General features: G+C 41.5%; 3 protein-coding genes across 15 annotated transcripts in view; 1 reads left to right on the top strand and 2 right to left on the bottom strand.

Moving 5' to 3' along the window:
* The window catches only part of AKAP9 (A-kinase anchoring protein 9), a 111796-nt gene extending 110954 nt beyond the window's left edge, over positions 1–842 (top strand). For all 13 annotated transcript variants that reach the window (XM_081931336.1, XM_081931335.1, XM_081931342.1 and 10 more), the window contains one exon: positions 280–842. In XM_081931336.1, the coding sequence (XP_081787462.1) occupies positions 280–323 (44 nt within the window). In that variant the 3' untranslated portion in view covers positions 324–842. The remainder of the gene's footprint in view (positions 1–279) is intronic.
* Positions 843–1556: 714 nt separating this feature from the next.
* CYP51A1 (cytochrome P450 family 51 subfamily A member 1) lies at positions 1557–12736 on the bottom strand. Its single transcript, XM_081931247.1, has 10 exons — positions 12483–12736; positions 11919–12017; positions 10756–10932; positions 9635–9761; positions 8337–8511; positions 6827–6946; positions 5423–5618; positions 4464–4559; positions 2548–2716; positions 1557–2095 (listed from the first exon to the last, which is right to left on the bottom strand). The coding sequence occupies exons 1-10, from the start codon at positions 12645–12647 to the stop codon at positions 1908–1910; spliced, it is 1512 nt and encodes a 503-aa protein (XP_081787373.1). The 5' UTR covers positions 12648–12736; the 3' UTR covers positions 1557–1907.
* Positions 12737–14256: 1520 nt separating this feature from the next.
* On the bottom strand, positions 14257–20962 carry LRRD1 (leucine rich repeats and death domain containing 1). Its single transcript, XM_081931233.1, has 6 exons — positions 20872–20962; positions 18373–20710; positions 16725–16923; positions 16033–16194; positions 15022–15142; positions 14257–14522 (listed from the first exon to the last, which is right to left on the bottom strand). The coding sequence occupies exons 2-6, from the start codon at positions 20665–20667 to the stop codon at positions 14342–14344; spliced, it is 2958 nt and encodes a 985-aa protein (XP_081787359.1). The 5' UTR covers positions 20668–20710; positions 20872–20962; the 3' UTR covers positions 14257–14341.
* Between the last annotated feature and the right edge of the window lie 730 nt (positions 20963–21692).

Here is a 21692-nt window from a genome sequence, read left to right as displayed (position 1 = left end):
CAAATAGATTTTATTGCATTAGCCGTATGGCCATAGCATAATATACATAGAAATAACAACATAAAATGGGGGTGGGGAGGTAAAAGTAGATATCGTCCTAGCTCCTTGTCCTTGTACAATAAGGCTACTTGGAAAACGATGTTCTTTTGAAATTATTGCACTCCAAGTTGTATTTCTGTAAACAACTGCTGTTCACATCAATCATTGTGTTAATTTCAGGAATTCCGTAATTGTCAAAGCCGCACCACACCCACTAATGTGTTTCATTTTGGTCCACAGCACCTGCTTCATATACTCAACTGCATTCTGGTATCAGAAGATAATCCTTGTGACCTTTTTCACCGCTGGTAGTGATATCAAATGAAATGCCTTTTGCAACTCTGCTGCTGCTGCTGCTGTGCTTTTCGTATGTGTATATTGTGGGACCAACATGAACACAGCTCAATGATTGTATGCAGTTCACCTTGCTGGCATCTTCACCAAGACTGGAACTTATGTATATAGGCACTTTTTGTGGACATTTGAAACCGATCATTAAATTTCATGTATATTTGTGGAATGCTAATTTAAACAATTAAATTATTTAAAGTGTATTTATCAGGCGGTTTGAGAGGTTGAAATGTTTATGTCTTGAGATTGCCGAGTGTGTAGCTCCCAGGTGTGCACAACAGTTTCTGATGAGGCTATAAGTGAAGGACTTTTCATGATTTTATCCTATTTGCTACTGGCACTGCAGAGAAACAATATCACCCGTAGAGACCTATTTTTGTAAAGGTAGAAGTTTTGAATTTTATGGGTATTTTGTCAAAGTACTGAAATAAAGATGATTTCATCCTTTTAAATGTGTGACTTGTGTTCAAAATTTATTTTGAAACTTTAGGTCTGCTGAAAAAAAAGCCAGTCTTCTGGCTAGCTACAATAAGACTGTTTTTAAGGCGCTACAACATTTTTATTGTTACAGGCGGTTCCCCATTTACACAGGGGTTATGTTCCGGGCCCCCACATGCATACATGAAAATGTGCAAAATGGAGAGCACCCTGGAGAGTCGTCCTTGCTCAGGAAACCGGCCCCAGTGGTCTCCTCGTGAGTCGGAGGGGAAGCGTCTTCCCTACGCATCAGCTGCCCGCCCAGCTTGTGTCTGCACGATTATGCACAAATATAATATGGGGAGTTGCTTGTGCATTTGTGAGAAATGGGGGAGGGGGAGAATGTCTGATTCTCAGGTGTAAACAAGTCACCTGGTTGTTCCTCTGTTCTACTCCCAGTCCATACTGAGGGCACTACACCCATGAGAGCCTTTTAAAGTATTAATCGCAACCCGATTGCCTAACTGTAAATTACATTAAAGTTGTCATTTTGGCATTGCCCAATTTAAAAACAAAGGGTTGTATCCAGTGTTTTGCAAGTGGAACTCTGCCACAGGCAGAAAGTCACCTCTGGAAAACAGTAACATCTATGATCTACAGCTCTCATGATTAGTCATCTTTGGCTTAATCAGCATTCCACTAGACCAGGTTTTTTCACAAGTTTAAATGAAACTACTGGAGTCAATGAAGCAGGATCCTATTTTTTTATCCCAACATTTTAAAGGAACCAAAATACATTCTCATTAATCCATTTACATTTTTTTTAAAAAAGTGGTTTGTATTTCTAAACCTACCAAAGATTAATAGTTTTCTTTTAAAAGGCACATATATTAGAACACATTCACATTACAGAATCAGAAGTACAGGGTAAGAAATGATAGAAACATAAAAAGCAAACATCCCCACCCCCCCACTTAGTACTCCCAATAGCACAAACTTTCCACACTTCTTCACAATACTATAGGCTAGGAACAGCCACTTCTTTTAACTGTCTTCACATAACTTGTACAGAAATGTCTCTGCAGTTCAGCTGCAAGAAGCTATGTTGTGCTGTTTGATCTCCTTTTGTATCTAATGATAGGGTTAGTGGGTGTATGGATCATAGTTGTATAATTTATGGTAGGGAAATAACCGTCCACCAAATCAAATTCATACAAACGCAGAAGCGTTGACCAAATTGTCTTAATTTGAATATAAGCAAAGTTCTCTCCAATACAACGATGACGACCTAAAAGAAAATTAAAAGTGTCTTTATTTTACGTTTGCAAACATTCTTGTACCACCAAGAAATTAGATCTGTATAAGGGAGCAATCCTAAACTCCCGGGGGGGGGGGGTGAAGGGCCACAGGATGCCTCAAAACTGGATGCTTGCAAACAAAACCCACCCATGCTGGTGTAACAATGTCTGCTTCATGGGAACAAAAACAGGTTGCTGTGGGATAGGTCTTTAACCTGTTGGATCCTCAGTTACTGTTTATTAGCCAAGTGCCTGCATTTTCAAGAGATTAGCTAGAGACACTGATACTCCACTTTTCAAAACATGAGGACTGACAGGTGTCCAGTCCATGCCGCAAATTATTTTTTTAAAATTAAAGTCTTTTGCTTGTTTGTTTTTAAATGACTGAAGGTGGCAATGATTGTATCCCTTATTTGGAGAACATCTACTACAACCAACTTACCAGCACCAAATGGCACATACGCAAACTTCTCTTTAGCTGCGGGGTTATCTTGGAGATAACGCTCTGGTTTGAAATCTACATTTTCTGTCCAACAATCCTTAAGTCTCTGATTGACAGTGGGAGATACACAAACTTGATGACCAGGTGGAATTGTATACCCAGCAACTGTCTAAAAGCAAGAAAACACTTTTATCAAGTGTACATTCAAATCCAACCCATCAAAAGTTTGGATAGTTGATTTACTAATACTATTCATGTACCACTCATATCATCAACAGAAATGTATTATCACTATCCCAGCTAAGGCATTTCTCTATGTTTGCTCAAGTTGTGGGACATCCTCCTATAACCAATATGCTTAAGTCTAATTAATGCATGAAGGGGTTAAGACCATAGCTTAAGCTGTCCTGCTTGGCTTAGCTAGGTCACTCCCCCTCTCACCTTGGGAGGAAGGGATCAAGCCTTTGTTCTTTCCATTCCAGCATGTGAATTCTACCAATAAGGAGGTCTAAGCTAGATGCTCCAAGCTCAGACCACATGGCTTAAGCCAGCCGCCTTGGTGTGTCTATACCAAATAATTTAGAAACACTACTTTAGAACCTAAGTTTTACTACCCCTTATTCTGACTACTGTATGGAAAAGCATATGAAGAGTTTATTAGTAAACCATTTTTATTTACCAAACGTCTAGCCTTTTTCTGTGTTAAGGGAAGTGGGGAAATTTGGAAGCAACTTAGAATGGAATATTTTAAAGATCCAACAGCACTTTGCTGCATGTTTTGTGATTTTAAATCTCTGTTGGGGTTCTCTCACCAAAGAGTACTTGTCCCGAACCTGAATCTTGGCATCCAGAGAATTCTCTTTTTATATACCTAGTATTTTTTATTACTTAGCCAAAAACAAAAACCAACACAAGTATGTTGGGGCCTAAATGCAGAGCCGATATTTTATACCAGGGTAGTTGACAAAGATGCTGAAATGTCCTTAAGATATTGCTTAGCACATCAGTAATCGGCCAACTGCTGGAAATAATTTAAGGCAAGCAGCAGTCCTGAACTCCTGGAAGAGCAGCAGAGAGGCTATAGGATAGCACAGGGTTTCTTCTCTGCAGTCAGAAAGGGAGGTCCAGCACTAGAGTCCTCCTTGTGGGAGTTAAAAGCTCCACCATCGCCACTCCTCTGCTGTTAGTGCTCCAAGGACGGTATCCAATTTAAAGGGGGCATGTTGTGGAAACCCTTAGTTCCTCTTTTCCTTAGGTCTTCAAACCAGCCACAACCCTACTCCCACCCTCAAGCTGATGTAGTTTGGGAGGGAGATTATTCCCACCCCAACCTTCCACCCTGGCCAGTGTAAACACAGCAAGGCTTTGGAAGTAAGCATTAACTCATCTGCCATAAACTCCCTTCTTCTTCAACCCCATCTCCAAGGACTACTTTGCCCATGTATTAAGTTTTAGGTACTACAACAGCCTTATACATAACTGTGTGTCTGTTACTTTAACTGATCGCATCATTTAGAAGGGGAGAAATCAAGAGGTTAGAACTATTCCACCTTTTGTACTGTTATTTGTCAATAAAATAATGTTTGCATCATTTAGAAGGGGAGAAATCAAGAGGTTAGAACTATTCCACCTTTTGTACTGTTATTTGTCAATAAAATAATGTTTGCAACTTCATATTGCTTTTGGAGCGTACTCTTCTGGTCAGTAGTGGCACCTTGACATCACTGCTACCTAGTTAGAAGGGGTGAGGTCAGAGTCACAGTTCACCAGCAGGAGTATCGCTGGCTCCTCTTCTCTGCTGCCCAGAGAAGCAGCAATGCCAGGAAGATGGCTCTGCCCACCAGACATTCCACTTACCGCCTCATCAAGTATTATTTCTGCTTTAACAGATCGCTGAAACAAACAAAGATTCTTACTTGGGGAGTTTTAGCCATCCTCATCATAGTCATTATAGGAGGTCGAAGTCTTAATGTTTCTTTCAAGCAAAGTTCCAAGAAAGTCATCTCTTTGAGCTACGAAAGAGTAAAACAAACCTTGTGCATATCTATACAGATAACGTCCTTTAGTGAAAGAACCATAATTTAGCATGAAGCTAAACAGCAGATTGTTATCTTCCAGCAGAACTAAAGCAATTTAAAACATGTTTTCCTCTATGTAATTGGAGAAAAAGAAACTACATGTTTGTGTGTAATTTTACATTAGCATCCATAATACTGCTCAATCTTAACTCTGGTCCAAACTAACTCTCATTACACCTAGAATCATAGAATTGTTGGAAGGGACCTCAAAGGTCATCCCATCCAATCCCCTGCAATGCAGGAATCTTCTTGCCCAAAGTAGAACTTGAACCCATGACCCTAAGATTAAGAGTCACATGCTTTTACTGACTGAGCTAGGGCAAAGGTAGGAACCTCTCTAGCGGGCCAGATAATTATCTCCACTCATCCTTATTCTGACCGATGGCAAGTGAGCTCTTCTGCTTGCTACTTTACACAAGGCTTTCAAGGGGATTCCTGAAGATCTGAGAAGCAGCTGATTGTCAGATGTTCAGAAACTCCATTCAAAGCACTGTGGAAAATAGCACTTTTGTAAAAGGCTTTGCAGACGTTGCCAATCAGTCTTGCCTTCAAGCTCCCTTTCAGCCAAGACTCACCTTTACCTGCCCCACACCTGGCATCATATATTACATGCAGGGCAAGTGGACATGGCTTCGCCAAATAGGAAGGCCCACCAATTTGCCCCCCCCCCAATTTAGGGGATTTAACTTCACTCATAATTAAAAACCAAGAACTAAAAAGCCCTTCCGCCTAAACATTTAAGGAACTTGCATGCATTCACACACAAATGCTTAAAAGGAATTACAGAACCTACAAACCTGGTCATAGCTTAATGAAAGCAAGTCTTCCCCACACACTGCTTTTTGCTCCCCATAACATCGCTCCTGGATTGATTTATCTCTAGCCAAAAAGAAGCCAAGCCAAGTGCTTGTAGTTGAAGATGTGTGCTGCCCTGCCAACAGCAGCCCAATAAGCATCCCAGCAATTTCATCATCTGATAGGTAATGGCCATCTCTAGATTTTAAAAACAGACAACACAGGTCATATGCGCGACTTGAACAAGGAAGTAAAAAAAAAACGATTTCATGGACACAATCCTCTGGGTGGCTGCTGTTTTCCATTTCTGCTAAAACAAATTCAAATTAATTCAAGCAAAATACAGTATTTTTCGCCCTATAGGACGCACCTAGCTTTTGGGGGGGGATAAAGGGGGGAAATTTATTTTCCCCCCCCAGCCGTGGATATCTGCCTGAAGCACGGGGCGCTCTGCTTCAGCGCACCCAGCGCTCTGGGCAAGCAGTCAGCTATCCGCAGCCTAGGGAGCCTTGTGGCAACTCCCGCAGGGCTACCTAGGCTGCGGATATCTGCCTGAAGCTCGGGGCGCTCTGCTTCAGCGTGCCCCACGCTCCGGGCAGCAGACTGCTATCTGCAGCCTAGGGAGCCCTGTGGGAACTCCTGCGGGCTCCCCATAATAACAATAATAATTTATTATTTATACCCCGCCCATCTGGCTGGGCCTCCCCAGCCACTCTGGACGGCTTCCATAGAAACCAAAAATACACTAAAATATCACACGTTAAAAACTTCCCTGAACAGGGCTGCCTTAAGATGTCTTCTGAATGTCAGGTAGTTGTTTATCGCTTTGACGTCTGCTGGAAGGGCGTTCCACAGGGCGGGTGCCACTACCAAGAAGGCCCTCTGCCTGGTTCCCTGTAGCTTTGCTTCTCGCAATGAGGGAACCGCCAGAAGGCCCTCTGCGCTGGACCTCAGCGTCCGGGCAGAACGATGGGGGTGGAGACGCTCCTTCAGGTATACTGCTGATAGTTTCCTGAATCCTGGAGAGCGAGAGGGGTCGGTGCGCACCGACCCCTTTCGCTCTCCAAACTTCAGCGAAAGCCTGCATTCACCCCATAGGACGCACACAGATTTCCCCTTCATTTTTGGAGGGGAAAAAGTGTGTCCTATAGGGCGAAAAATACGGTACATAGAATCATTTCAGGATTGCTAGGACAATTTATTAGAAATATTCATACTGTGCCCTTCCACTGCATTTGCAGTGAGGGGCAGGGTTGGCACTGCAAAAAATCCTGCTCTGCTTCTAATAAGTCAGGCTACTAGTTGCCCTGCTGCTATTTTATCTTCCTGAATAAAAAGTTGTTGGAAACTCAGAGCTGAAAAGACCTTCCTGGAACTAACAGCAACATTTTTGCTACATCACATACTTGTAGGTAACATCCAGCAGTGTTTGAAGCATATCGTCCTCTCTTGCCAAAGACTTCCGTCGTTTCTGAATTATTTCGTAAAAAATGGACTTTATCTTATTGTGGGCTCTATCTCTGCGCCTGAAATTAAAACAATCCATGTAAGTAACAGCATGTTTAGAAGGGGAAAAAATTAATCTACAGGGTTTGAATTCTACACATCAGTTTCTAATTTCAACACACATGCATGTTGCCTGCATTGCTCCTTAAAAGGCTGTATCAATTTACACAAACTTAAAAGACTAGATTGACCCTACAATTCTATACAAGAGTGTACTTACTGAGAGGCTAATGCATGGGTAGGCAAACTAAGGCCCAGGGGCCGGATCCGGCCCAATCGCCTTCTAAATCCGGCCTGCGGACGGTCCGGGAATCAGCGTCTTTTTACATGAGTAGAATGTGTGCTTTTATTTAAAATGCATCTCTGGGTTATTAGTGGGGCATAGGAATTTGTTCATTTTTTCCCCAAAATATAGTCTGGCTCCCCACAAGGTCTGAGGGACAGTGGGCCGGCCCCCTGCTGAAAAGGTTTGCTGACCCCTGGCCTAATGTGATACTCCTACCTGAAAGGTGGGACTTTCTTTCAATATGCGTGGTACCTCGGGTTACGTACGTAATTCGTTCCGGAGGTCCGTTCTTAACCTGAAACTGTTCTTAACCTGAAGCAGCATTTTAGCTAATGGGGCCTCCTGCTGCTGCTGCGCCGCCACAGCACGATTTCTGTTCTTATCCTGAAGCAAAGTTCTTAACCTGAAGCACTATTTCTGGGTTAGCGGAGTCTGTAACCTGAAGCATATGTAACCTGAAGTGTATGTAACCCGAGGTACCACTGTATCTGACAAACACTGGCATGCTGAGAAACAATCCCCATTCTAATCTGTACTTCATAGTCTAGCACCAACAGTAATGGAGGCTTTGTTTTGGTTTAAAGGGAGATTGCTCCCTTCTCATGCTGGTATTTCCCCTTTTGAAAACCAGGGCAATACTGGCATAGAAAACAGTGGAATTTGGCGGTCCTCCATGGGCTGGCAAGGGGCTGCACTGAAGCAGCTCCCACACCACATAAAGAGCAAAGAGGTCCTTAAGCAGGACTGACTCATACGTAGAATGTTGTGGCTATGGATTCGAAAATAAATGCTGTGAAACCAAATTAATATTATGCTAAATACTAAGTGTTCTGTTTTAGCAGCACTCAATAAATAAACAAAACATCAAGAACTGGAATTGAACTGAAACATTAGTGAAGTTAAGTATCTCAGGTTACAGCACAACATAATTCATGTGAATCCCTGCTCCAACCTGAAGTACAACATCACTAAGACCAATTTAATTGACAGGGTTGTTGTGATGGTGTAACAAAGGAAAGAGAACTGCATAGAAAGCCCATAACGCCTTATGGAGGGCGGGATGAAATGCATAGAATGCATATTTGATTTACTAAAGTTAATCTGCTCATCAAGTTTCTCAATACCTGAAGCTGGGCAAAGGCAGCCAGCCTGGCAAAAGCCAAGCTGCATGAGAAAATCCCCCATCCAAATCGGCATAGAGCTGTGCTACCTTCTCGTCAAGAATGCTTCTTATCTCCTTCCCATGTAAACAGTGACTTGCTGTCAAAATTATTAGTTCTGAAAGTGCTGTAAACAAGTCTGTGCATAGAGGGAAAGAGTACATTAAAGGGAATTCAGTAAATCAGAGGAAGAATTCACGTTTACCATCAAAATGAACTTCAAAAATAAATGAACACAGTCCATTTTTGCCATGTGTGGCAGAAACTACTGTTTCTAGATGCTGGAAATGGTTTTTACATGGAAAATAAAATAAAGTAAAAGTAAAGGCAGCCCTAAAAGTACCTTGTAACCCTGTTACCTTGTGAGTATCTTACCTTTGTCTGTGGGAGCAGTTGTGGGACAGAATTTATTGTGGATTTCTTTTTTTTAAATATATGGTAAGGAACGGGCCAGACAAAATGTGCTGAAACCAGATTTAGAGTTATCCACCCCACAGGGTTATAAAATCCCATCTAACTTGAGAGCCTACAACCTAGAAACTTCAGACCCATGAGCTACCGGTAAATCCATTCCTGACCACATGCTTTAATGAAATGTGCCATCAGGTTGTTTGAACAGAACTGGTTGCATGTGTATTTTCAGTCCTAAATAGGGATGAAATAGCTCAAACTGGATGAAAACATCACACAAGGCTCACATTGACCCTAGAATAGGTTCTGAAAGTACTCACTTTTCTTTCTTCTTTGTGTTTTATTTAGATCGGTTTTTGGCCTTGGTAAAAATATATGTGATATTAATCTTTGTATTCTTTTTCAAATTTCAATATTTTTTTTTTAAAAAAGAAAGTATACCCTTCAAACAATCATCTCAGGTCATTATAACAAGGAGGGGAAAAACAAAAACAGTTATCCATCACGATGGAGCCAATGAGTAGCCATTTACTACAATTTTTACTCAAGCAACGTGCATAGGGAAAAGCACGAGGCAAACCTTCCAAACTTCTTTTCGATACCAGCCCCAAAACCTTATGCAAAAACAGGTCTGGAACTGAGCACATAGTGTTATTTTTCCTGCCATTTTTATTTCATTATTTGTTGCCCATAAGATAGCAACTGGGTATTTTATTTGCCCTGAAGTTGTTGATAAAGGATTCTATACACCTAAGAAGTTGCAAATAATTGATTGCAACTGGATACACCAACGCTTGTTCCAGAATGACCCGGTTCAAATAGAAGCACAACATTTCAAACTATATACTTACTTTTTTCTCCACTTTCCCCCCAAGTTTTAAAATATTCCATAGTTTCTTTTTCAATTATTGGTATATGGCTTTTAAACTGGCTTATGTTCAGCCCGGTTTTAAGCATCTTCTTCTGTTCCAGAAATACCTTTAAAAAGCAAAGAATGCTGTATTTACAAAATATTCAACTTATATGTTTTAGGCATGAACTAGCAAAAAGGTAAGGACTTGTTTGCCACTAATTTTAGTAGGAGAAAGTAAGGCACACATGCTCCACTTTCTTCCCACATCAGAATCAGTTTCACTTTGGCATTTTGTGCCAATAATACATTATAGAACTAATTGCAATGATGGCAATTTTTCAGGACATAATAAGACAGACTGTGAAGCATTTACGTATGCACAAAAAACCTGTTTTAAGCCAAACCTTTTTTTTATATAAAATGCCTTCAGGCTAATAACTTCTTTCTAAAGTGAACCATAAGTTAAACCAGGCATAGGCAAACTTGGCCCGCCGGATATTTTTGGGACTACAATTCCCATCATCCCTGACCACTGGTCCTGTTAGCCAGGGATGATGGGAGTTGTAGTCCCAAAAACATCTGGAGGGTCGAGTTTGCTATGCTTGAGTTAAACTATAAAGTAATACAATGCACCCTGATAGAGTGTATCAGCAGTTCTGGAGTGGGTATTCAGCTATAAAATTGTACTATCTACTATTTCATCTTCTGTCATTAGTTAGGCTAATTGTATTAGACTGAATATGGCAGCAATACTTATGAGTAATTGAAGCTAACTCTGTTGTTTTGTTATTGCAGCAACTTGCTGTGTTCTATATGTATCATGAAAGTACAGTCATACCTCATGTTACGTGCACTTCATGTTACGTTCTTTCAGGTTACATCCCATGGCGACCCGGAAGTACAGGAAAGGGTTACTTCCGGGTTTCGCCACTTGTGCATGCGCAGACACACAAAATGATGTCACATACATGTGCAGAAGTGGCAAATCGCAACCTGCGTGTGCACAGACACACCGCTGCGGGTTGCGTTCTTTTCATGTTGTGAACGGGCCTCTGGAACGCATCCTGTTCGCAACCAGAGGTACCACTGTAAATAAACTGAAATGGAAATAACACATACTGGGTTGGGTACATCATAAGCTACTCCCTTGCCAAAGACAGGTGTGGTTAGCCGTGAATACACATCTTCTGCATTCAAGTCTTCATTTTTACTGTTGAACAGAAGAGCAGCAGCGTCACTACCCAGGAGATATGTAAACGTCTTCCCCACCATTGTGAAGCTAAATACAGGACCGTACTGTGGAAACAAACCGAGAAGGTAGGAAATGAAGGGGCAGGGAACAGAAGCATACAAGAATGTGACTTTATTATCATACAGCAAAGATAGTGAGAATTTTCACTTAAATCCATAAAATGTATAGTAACTGCTTTAAAAAACATAAATGGCTGTATACAAGAAGCAAAAACGAAAACAAAAATGCATCTACCTGGACATCTACTGTGTCTAGGCTGCAACCTTAGGCACAATATATGTTCAAGTAGACAGATGGGCAATGGCCAGACAAAGTAGACAATGACCAGGGATTCACCAGGCCCACCCAATTATAATTCTACCCTACTCTTCTTCCCATAGAAAAAGTTATACTAACCACACGTAGATTATTTGCATCTGTTCATTTCATTTAATATAATATCCAAGGTTATTCATAGAGTAAACCCAATGAAACCAGTACTTAGATTCCTTATATCAATACCCCAAGCATGACTTAGTTGGATATTACCCTATGGTAGCTTTGCTGTTGAAAAGCGTGTTGCTGTTAACCACATCCCTGTTCACTCACTTACTACTAATGTGAATATTGATCTAACTTACTGTTATTTTAGTTAAGATTTTGGGCAGACCATTATTATCACTCTGCCCCAAATATTAGTCTCAATAGGCTAATATACTCAAATGCATAACCGATCATGAGAAGAACTCAGATCTCGAACATCCACAAAAACCCCACACAAGATGAGGTGAAGAAGCCACTTGGAGGAGGATTTAGGAGCTGATACAGAGAAAGCACTCAAACTGCATTCTAAAATCTTCTTCTAAAACAGCTTTTCATTTTTTTTTTTTAAGTAGCATCAAGGTTCTCATATGTGCATGGGATGCATTGCTAGCCTATGAGACTTCAGTCTTGGAATTTCATTCAGCTAAATATTTAAGCTCAAGGATTCTGAATAGTTGTGTTACTTTGGAGCCCTAACAATTATACCGCAAAATGATTATAGACTCACTTTTTCATAGGCGTTTTCCAAGAATTCGATAGGATTCTTCCCAAATGTAATTGCATGTCCCAAAAAGGGGACGTTCGACGAAATGTAAGGTGGGTAATTCTGAAGAAGAAGAAGAAAGCCTTTTGTTATATACCGTAGTTTAGCAAAAAGCAGCTCTCACTAAACTGTTTTCAGCACCGCGATCTAATCAACTGAGCTAACCGGCAAGGCTGGCTCTAAAAAAAAGGATGACAGATATTCAATGCTCCGCTTTGGATGGGAATCAGGAAACAGCACCGCCCCTATGAATCTTTTCACCTACACGCATTTATAGAAATTAAAGAAATCCCGAGCATCCGGGCTCTTTACTCTGATTTCTTTACTCCAGAGTTCTTCTCTGGAAACAAAACAAAGGCGTTTGAGGAAGGGGGATTTCTGCACACGCACAGAGTGCCCTTGTTCCTTCTTTGGCCGCCTTGCACCTGCTGCAAGGACCCGCCGTCTCCCCTCCCGCTGCCCAGGTTTGCTGCGACCCCAAACTATCCGCACGGATCCAGGTTCTGCCCACCTCCCGCCGCGACCCACCTGGCCGGCGCTGGGCTGCTTCTTCTGCCGGGAGCCGAGCTGCAGCAAATATCCCAAGCCGAGGGCGAAAGCGGAGGCTGCCAGCAAGAGGGAGAGGGGGTTGCCAGCAGCCGCCTTCTCCAGCAGGGAGTAGCCCGCTTCCAGCAAGCTCGGCGCCGCCATCATCCTCCCGGCTCTGAGGCACACAGGACCAGGACCGACGGGGACTCGGACGCCGAGAGAAGCCGGGCGGAGGGGCGTGGCCTATCCTCCGCCGGCGGGAGCTGGGCCGATCTCTGCCCATCTGACGATCGCAGCGCGGAGGCCAATCAGCAAGCGCGCCGCCACAGGGTGACCGTGTCGGCGGCGCAGTGGTTGGAGGAGGCGGACGCTGAGGTGCCCTGAGGTAGGGTGAGGCGGGCGTCATCCCAAACTATCCCCCATAATAATCACAACCCTATGATAAGAGGTCGGGGTGCTGCACCTGTGGAGAAAAGGAGACGGAGCCATGCTTAGTAGCCCAAAGGGCACACGCGGAGGAGCCCCCCACCCACCCGGGTGGCTTATTTCACCTGCAGTCCTGATAAACCTTTCGTCTCCATGCTGTGAGAAGCTTCTACTGATTCTTTATATATCCAGTCTCTGTTAAGCAGACAGAAGCAGACCAGGCTGTGGTTTTTCTTTTTCTCCAGACCTCCGTGTTGCTGTTCTGTTATCATGCACAGTGCCACAGCATACAGGAAAATAAAAAGCTTTTAGCATCAAGGTCTATAGAGCTCCTAGATGCAAGAGTCAAACCAGGTCACTTCCTCTGACATGACTTAGGATGTTTGGGAGAAAATAATGGCAATAGTTCAGAGGCACAGTGGCAAGTTCAGAGGCACATACAGCCTGTGGTGCAAAGAAATAACCTCATCCAGTAATTTTAAAAGATCTTCATGTACATTACTTTGACAAACTTGAAATGCAGCCTTATGAGGCTTTGCCCTCAGGTGGAAGGAGCAAGTGTGATAAGTCACAAACAAGCACGGGTTCACAGTCATTTGCACAGAGCATATATTCCCCTTCCAGTTCCCTCCCCTTTCTCCTCCTTTTCCAGGAGTCCTGCCCATGATGTGTTTCCTGAGCATAAACAGAAAGCTCCTCCTGTCTTGGGAAAGGGGGGGTGAGAAGCCAGGGGGGTGGCCGAGCCTTGCGTTCAGCGTGTCCAAAGATGTTGCAACTAGAGTGAGGTAAAAGTCAGTTCTCAGGCCTGAGTATTCTTGGCATTGACAGAGTCTATTCATTAGCCTTTTTGACGCTCTCTTGTACTGATATAAAAATAACATTTTGCCTTGCAACAGCAGAGCAAATGAGCAGATGCTTAGCTGCTGAGAAAATGATTTTGGAAAGCTTTGAGAAACTTTGAGCCTGCTTTGTGGGGGGCTTCGGGCCTAGGTGGGGTCACCTGTCCTCACCTTCCTTCAGCACAACGCTGCTATGCTTTCGGTACTGATCAGTTTATGTTTATTTATTAACTTTCACCCAGAGCAAACTAGACTTCCTGTAACTCCTACATCTTTTTAGCCTGGTTATTTAACGTAACATGCTGCTATTATTTTCTGCTGTATACATGTCATGAATTTATTTTGCTTTGTACTTGGTGACCGATACCCATTATTTGTTGTTTGTGTTGTTTCGTGTGTGTGTGTAAGTAACATGAGAGGAAAAACATGAGAGGAAAATTAATTTTAAAAGCCTGGTTGGAATCAGAGTTAACTGAAAGCAGCAATAGCAATTCATTGAACACAGTAAATTACTGACTCCTGACAAGGTAGTTTTATTCAGCTTATCTTATGTGCCCAAGCAACAGAACTGAAAATACCAATATTATTTGCTCTTTAGAACTTTACCAGTCTTGAACAGAGTTTTAAAGATTTCACTTTGTTGGTCAGGTAATACAGGCCAGCCATAGTTAGTATTCTGATCAACTGGTCTGTCATGGCTGCTGGAGACAGGTTTTGATTTGCAGTTTTCCAGTGGTTCAATGCCTGAGTAACTTTTTCTTCCAACAAAAGAGTCCTAATAGAAAAAATATACAGAGAAGATGCTTGAACTCCTTCACACAGCGATCCTAACTTTGGGTCACGTGGCCCTGGGGATGATGGTCACATCCACAACCCTGCTGGTTCCTGCAGGTCAGGGTGGCAGTCAAGAGTTTTCAGAGGGTGTGGTGTGCCAGCTCAAGATGGCTGCAGCAGAGGGGACCAAACTGGACCCCTCGCTTGTCAGTGGGCCAGATTAGGATCCAGAAAATCCTTGTGTGGTCATGCTCTGACCTCACCCAAAAAAACCCAGAGGGGGCAGCAGCATGCTTAACTCCCAAGCAGTCTGCACCATTAGTGGGTACAGTCTTCCACCCAAACCGAACACCTTCCAGGAGCATGAATTGGGGGTTAGGATTGCTCCCTTAAACGGGGAGGTGTATCAATTAAGCTACAAAACATAAAACATAAACCAGATGGATGAAATTAGCAGAACCTGTTCCAAGGAAAAAAAATAAATTTTACGTATCACTAACCTGTCAGTTTCTATTGTTTTGATTACAATACTGTTAAGCTGGAGTTTTTGACAAAAAAATTCAAAATGTTCAAACGCGATATTGCTAGCAATGGTCTTCAGAACTTTCTCCAAGATTTTTTCTAAAATAAGCAGATCATAAACTTTACAGAACAGCAGTTTCATATGATTTATGCACAAATCCAAGGAACTTTACTCTTTTAACAACTGGTGGCAATGTTAATTATATACTTTGATGGGCAGGGAGGATAGAGCCAAAATGCTGGGGTTTTTTTTTAGCATACCTAGAAATGTGTAGAGATAGCTAGCAGTTTGTAAAGGTGGGAAACCTGTAACATTCTAGAGGTTGCTGGATTCCAACTATTAGCCCTGCACTCCCACCATCATGCTCAAGGTTAATGGGAGTTGTACTCCAAAACAGATGGAGGGACATAGACACCTACCCCTGGTTTATTAACTGTAACACACAAAACTTTAGGTGGATGCATAGGGAAATTGGATGAGGCCATCTTTTTTGTTAATGCTTGACATTTAACTTCCCTGTATGCACCCACCGCATGCTTCTGCTGCTCTGGAATATGAGGGATTGAAGAAAAGATAGAGACCTCATGGTATGGAGAAGCAAGGAAAGGGCAGGCAACAGTGACCTGGATAGGCAGTGGACAAGATGAGCTGATGGACCACCTTGGGAAGGGACTTACTGAGAGCTGCAGAGTGAAGCTGGCTGTTTTGTGCATTCCTGAGAATAGAATGGAAGGTGATCTGGACCCTGTTAGAATAGACATGCCACAGAACAAGGATGGGCAATGAAGTCTAAGAATTCCAGGATCTCAGGAGGCCTGGACAGACCTGTCTTTCTATATTTTGCTCAGGGTGTCAGAATACCTTAAGGTGGGCCATGCTGGTTGAGGCTGGTGGGAGCTGCAGTTCAGCAACATCTGGAGGGCCACAGGTTCCCCATCCCTGATCTAAGATCCCTAGTGATGCTGTGAGAAACTTACTTTAAACTTACCATCTCTTTCATCAGCGCTTTCTAAGTAGCGTGTTATGGGGAGCAGTTGCTTGGCTTTACAGACTTCCAGCGGAGGTCTAATCAGAGTATTTTCATCAAAATTTATATCCTTCAGTTCCAGAAGAAGGTGCAGATCGCTAGGCAAATGTAGCATTTTATTTTCTGGCAAAATAAATGGATAATGTTTGCATTATGTTAATCTGGAGCATTTCTGGACACAAACAGGCAACTGTCCCACTTTATAGATAGTACCATTAGCAACTTATGTAAAAGGGTTGTCTCTTTAGGAAGCAGCTAGAGGACAACATGTACACAATCTTCAAGCACAGCTACCACAAAAAATAACATGTTTTCAAGGTGCATGTTTTCTCTTCAAGAAAGTCATAATTTTATAACTTTCCTTCTCATTTTTGTTCTCATCTGCTCTGGCCTGGAAGACCATAACAGGAGAAGAATGCTAGAGTCCTTCAGTTGTACTCCTGCAACTCCCGCATGTAGGTTGATACATAGAGAATGGAATAACACATGCAGCTGGATGCCATGTGTTCCAGTTTCAGAAGCCGTTTGTGTACTCACTATACCTGATCTGGGAGTGGAAACTTATTTTTGCGCAGGTACTGCTGACATTGGAACTGGGACTATAGCATTTTGTGCCTGAATTTTCTTATGACATTAAACATTTAAATCCTTACCTTTGAGATTCAGGCATTGTAAGTTATGGAGTGTTGAAAAATTCAGTGGAAGCTTTTTTAAGCAGTTGTTATTTGCTATTAAAGTAACCAAACTTTTTATTTCCCCTAAGCCTTCTGGAATTTCTTGTAATTCGTTATGAGATACATCAAGCACTTTTAGGCTGGTCAGCTTTGATAGTTCTTCTGAAAGTGATTTTAACTGGGAATAAAAAGTACAAAAGAGTTAAGCAACAAACATTTATACAGAGAGGCTGTTTATGTTAATGGAGAAGGGCCATAGCTCAGTGGCAGAACACATCTTTGCATGCAGAAAGGTCCCAAGGTCACTCCTAGCACTTATTTTTAATTTTATTAAATTTCTATACCACCCTTCATCCAAGGATCAGAGAGCAGTTTACAATATAAAAACACAAGAATATGCAATGTAGCATTTCCAGGTAGGGCTGGGAGGGGCTGCTGCCTAAAATCCTGGAGAGATGCTGTCTATTAGTGTGGATGTTACTGAGCTGGATGGAACAAGAGTCTGAGTTGTTATAATGCAGCTTCCTATGTTCCTATAACTCAAGCCCACAGTGGGCACTGCATGTCTAATGTGTCAGGTAGATCAGTGCTGGGAAAGTTCATTTTAAAAAAGAAACTAGTACTAGTTCAAGTTCAACATGTCCAAAGAGGAAGTAATTCCAGTTCTCATTTGTCCCTTTACAAAATCAATTAGTTCAGTTCGCGTTCAATTCACAGTTTGATTCAAGTTCATCAAAACGATCACCATTTAAAAAAACCCAGCATTCAGAATGTTACGATCTGCTCTGCTGAAGTATAAAATATACTTGAGAAGACTAAGAAAATACCACAATGTACACACAGGGGAATGTGAATTTCCCCAACAATTATGGTCTTTAATCTTAAAGCCCTGCAAAGTCTAAAGAGGAAAATACACATGTAATATAATGAACCTGAAGATGAGCTGGAACTTGTTGAAAGTAAGCAATTACAGGAACTATTTTCAGGGGTAGTTCATCGATTTTAAACTAATTCAGTGAACTTTGTGAAACTGAACTTGCTCATTCTAACCACTGAGGTAGATATGCAAACTAAGTTCTGGTCAAAGGATGGAACTGTATAATAGCCACCCAGACTAGCAACATAAACTAAAGGTTTCAGGAAGATGGTTTGAATAATAAGGGAAGTAGCCCTGGTGCTAATCCCTGCTACAGATTTAATTTCCTTGGCCCCCAGTTTCCTTAGCTCCCCAGGACTTTGTTGCTCTGCCTTGGTCCAACATGGAACCATATCCCCCCCCAAAAAAACGTTTTCCTGAATTACTTTTGCATAGGGTAACAACAGGCGATAGCTTTTATGAGAGCTGAAAATGACTTGAAAGAGGCATTGCTTCTCATGGATTCGTTCTGTCGCTTTAGCTTTGTTGCCTCCAGTCAAGGATGTTTTTGTTTTTTTACAAGTATGTAAGCAATACAAACACATCTGAAACCTGGGTTTACTCAAAGACAAATGTAGGTTGAGTGTGCACAGCTTGAATGCAGGCTGTGATGAGTCTGAAAAACACATGATGAGTGTAAACTTTGTTACAAAGGACTGTACAGTACAAAGTTATGTATAACACAAACTTATATTTTAAATGCCATCTTACCTTCAATCCACTTTTTTGGCACAATATTAATTTCTGCAGTGATGAAAGCTGACATATTTCATTTGGAAATGATGCAAACTGGTTGTTTGACAGATTTAAGTCTTTTAGTTCTTGCAGTTGACTGATATCTGAAGGAATGACCTGTATCTTATTTTCTGAAAGATCAAGTACCTTAAGCCAATTTAGCACACACAACTCCCTGGGAAACAAAACGAATCTGTTATGGTGTAACAGCAGAACCCGAAGAGACCTCATTTTTTGAACATTTATTGGAACACTACTTATTTGATTGTTACTTAGGTCTAAGTAGCTTAATTTGGTAAGAGTGCACAAGTATATGTAAAATGAGGGCAGTTTGTTCTTACTAAAATTTAAATGCTGCAGGTTTTTAATTAATGAAATTTCAGTTGTTATTTCTGAAATATAATTTTGGCTGATATTTAGGTATTTAAGAGCAGTTAGTGCACACAGTCCAACTGGAAACAAGGACAGCTTGTTGCAACTCAAATCAATTCTAGTAAGTTCTGTACAGCCTTTTATTTCAACAGGGATGTACATTAAAGCATTTCCTGATATCTCTAAAACTGAAAGGTCTTTAAAGTATGCTATTTGTTCGTCTAAGAAGATCAGTTTATTTCTGCTTATGTAGAGTTCTCTCAGACATTTTAATTTGTACAGATTGGGAGGAAAGATTTTCAGCTGATTATCACTTAGGTTCAGATATTCCAGTTTAGTACACCTGCAAATATTTTCTGTAATATTTTGGAATAAATTTTTTGCAAGACTGAGTTCCCGAAGCTTTTGTAAATTCTCCACTTTATCAGATAGACTTTCCAACTGGTTATCATCCAGTCTCAGTTTTTCTATATTTATCAGTTGAAAGAGCTGTACAGGCAAAAATATAAGCTTGTTGTTATTTAGCGAAAGTTCTTTCAAATTTTTGAGTTCTTTAATTTCTTTTGGTAAACTCTGGATCTGATTATCTGACATACTGAGTTTATATAGATTTGGAAGGTAACAGAGAGCCTTTGGGAATATAGACATTTTATTGGAATTTAAGTACAGCATATGCAAACTTTTCATGGTAGTCATGATGTCTGGCAGAGTTACTTTATTTCCACTAAGATCCAAAATTTCTAATTTTTCAAGTTTTTCCAAAGCAGCAGGAAACGTTTCAATGTTGTTATATCTTAATAAAAGGCACCTAAGTCTTGAAAGTTTCGAAATTCCATCAGGGAGGCATGATATTTGGTTATGACTGAGGTTTAAAGTTCTAAGACTTTGAAGTAGGGAAATTTCAGTAGGTAAAGATGTTAACTGATTTCTTTCTATGGATAATATTTCCAGGTTTGTAAACAATCTTATGTCTCTTGGTATGGTTTTGATTTCATTATTGTTTAAATGCAAATACTTTAACATTTGAATGTCAAAAAGCCCTGAAGGAATTTCAAGCAGCCCTTTAGCATTTAGCTGAACGGTGCCGTCATCAATCATTTCAGACAGCCTCTCTGCTAATCCCATTTCAGGTATTGTAGCATTCTCAAAAGATTGTAATAAACTTCTCCTAGCTCGCCCTTCAAAAAAAGATGAAGGGATTTCACTTAATCCTTCAGCATACAGATAAGCAAGAAGTTCAGCATTAATTGTGTCAGGCGTCAAAATTCCCTCTAGCTTTTTAAGCATTTGCAGTTTCTCTGTGGAACGTGAAATAACCTTTTCAGAAACCTCTAAAGAGCTTTCCATGATTTGTTCCATGAGACTCTCCTTGGATACACATGGCTTTTCGTCAGCGGAAATGCTTGTGGACGAAATTATACCTGATTGTAATGCATCTGGTTTCAAATCTGCTTCTGGGGATGGTTTTTTAAGTGTAGTGTCATCAGGACTAGATTCACTCTGATTTCCATCAACTGGACTTGGCAAATCTTCAGTTGCATCAAGATTTTCTAATAATTCCATTATGGCATTTTCAGAAATCACTGGAGAGATTTCAAATACTCCCTCTGGACTTATATTGACCGACTGCTCCACATTTTCTCCTTCTGGACTTAAATTGGGGGGCTGCTCCCCCTCATTTTCTCCCTCTGGACTTATATTGGGGGGCTGCTCCCCCTCATTTTCTCCCTCTGGACTTATATTGGGGGGCTGCTCCCCCTCATTTTCTCCCTCTGGAATTATATTGGGGGACTGCTCCCCCTCATTTTCTCCCTCTTGATTTGTGTTGGGGAGCTGCTCCTCTTCATTTGCTCCCTCTGGATTTATATTGGGGGGCTGCTCTTCTTCCCCCCCAGACATGATTGAAGATTTATTCTGGAAAGTATGTGCTCATTCCAGCCTTCTATAGAAAAAGGAAACAGAAACAACAGACAACAGCATGAAAAATGTGCAGTGAATTTAAATATTAAACAATTGAGGTCAAGCAGGATTGATGAAATTGCCATATAAAGCGGCAATGTTTGCGAAACAAATGAGTTAGAAAACATTCCCTTCCTATCTCACCTCTCAGAATTCCCAACTGCCGCTGCGTTTCAAGTGGATGTTCCGTCCCAGCATAATCCTGATTGGCCCATTTTTCTCATCACACTGAAAAGCAATTCAGCAAGTTCAGTTATGCTTAAGTGTGGCCGATATTTACCATACAGTTTTGCCACTTGTGGGCATAATTGAGAGGATTACCAATTTTGCTAGATCTAAGGAGAAGGGCCACTCAGATGTTGTTGGACTTCAACTCCCATAAGCTGCAGCCAATATGGCCAGTTGTCAGGAATGATGGAAGCTGTAGTCAGCCCAGCAATCTCTGGAGGGCTACAGGCTCCCTACCGCTGCTCCATATATTTATTCTGCTTTGCTAGCCCACTAAAATTACCTTGGTAGGTGTTGTAGACTTTAAATGCAGTAATTATCCAAGTATTCTGAATGACTAGCTCAGCCTTATGCAGCCTCCATATGTTTTGGGCTACAGTCTCATCAGCCGCTACCAGCTTGGCCAGTGCTCAGGGACGATGGGAGCTGTTGTCCAAAACATCTGGAGGTTAAGAGAAATGGAACTAAATGCTTATTTGTGCGACAGAAATGTGGATCACATTGTCTCCAGGATGCTTTAGCATTTTTGGCTTCTGTTTTACAACCTTGTGAGCTAGGCCAGTCTTGTGCTTAATCACAATTAGCTCCACTATGATCTAACCTTGGTTAAGATTTCAAAGTTTCCCTGAAATCATGCTTTTAATACGTGAAGTTCTGCTTCTGAGATAATCAGCAAGGTCTGTTGTTCAGTGCCATAACTGGGATTAGCTCAGTGCAGGTGCAGTGCTTAATTGTGG

Source organism: Podarcis melisellensis (genome assembly GCF_964234715.1).
Source record: "Podarcis melisellensis genome assembly, chromosome: 12".
In the NCBI taxonomy this organism is placed as follows: Eukaryota; Metazoa; Chordata; class Lepidosauria; order Squamata; family Lacertidae; genus Podarcis; species Podarcis melisellensis.
This window is presented reverse-complemented; position numbering and strand designations above follow the sequence as displayed.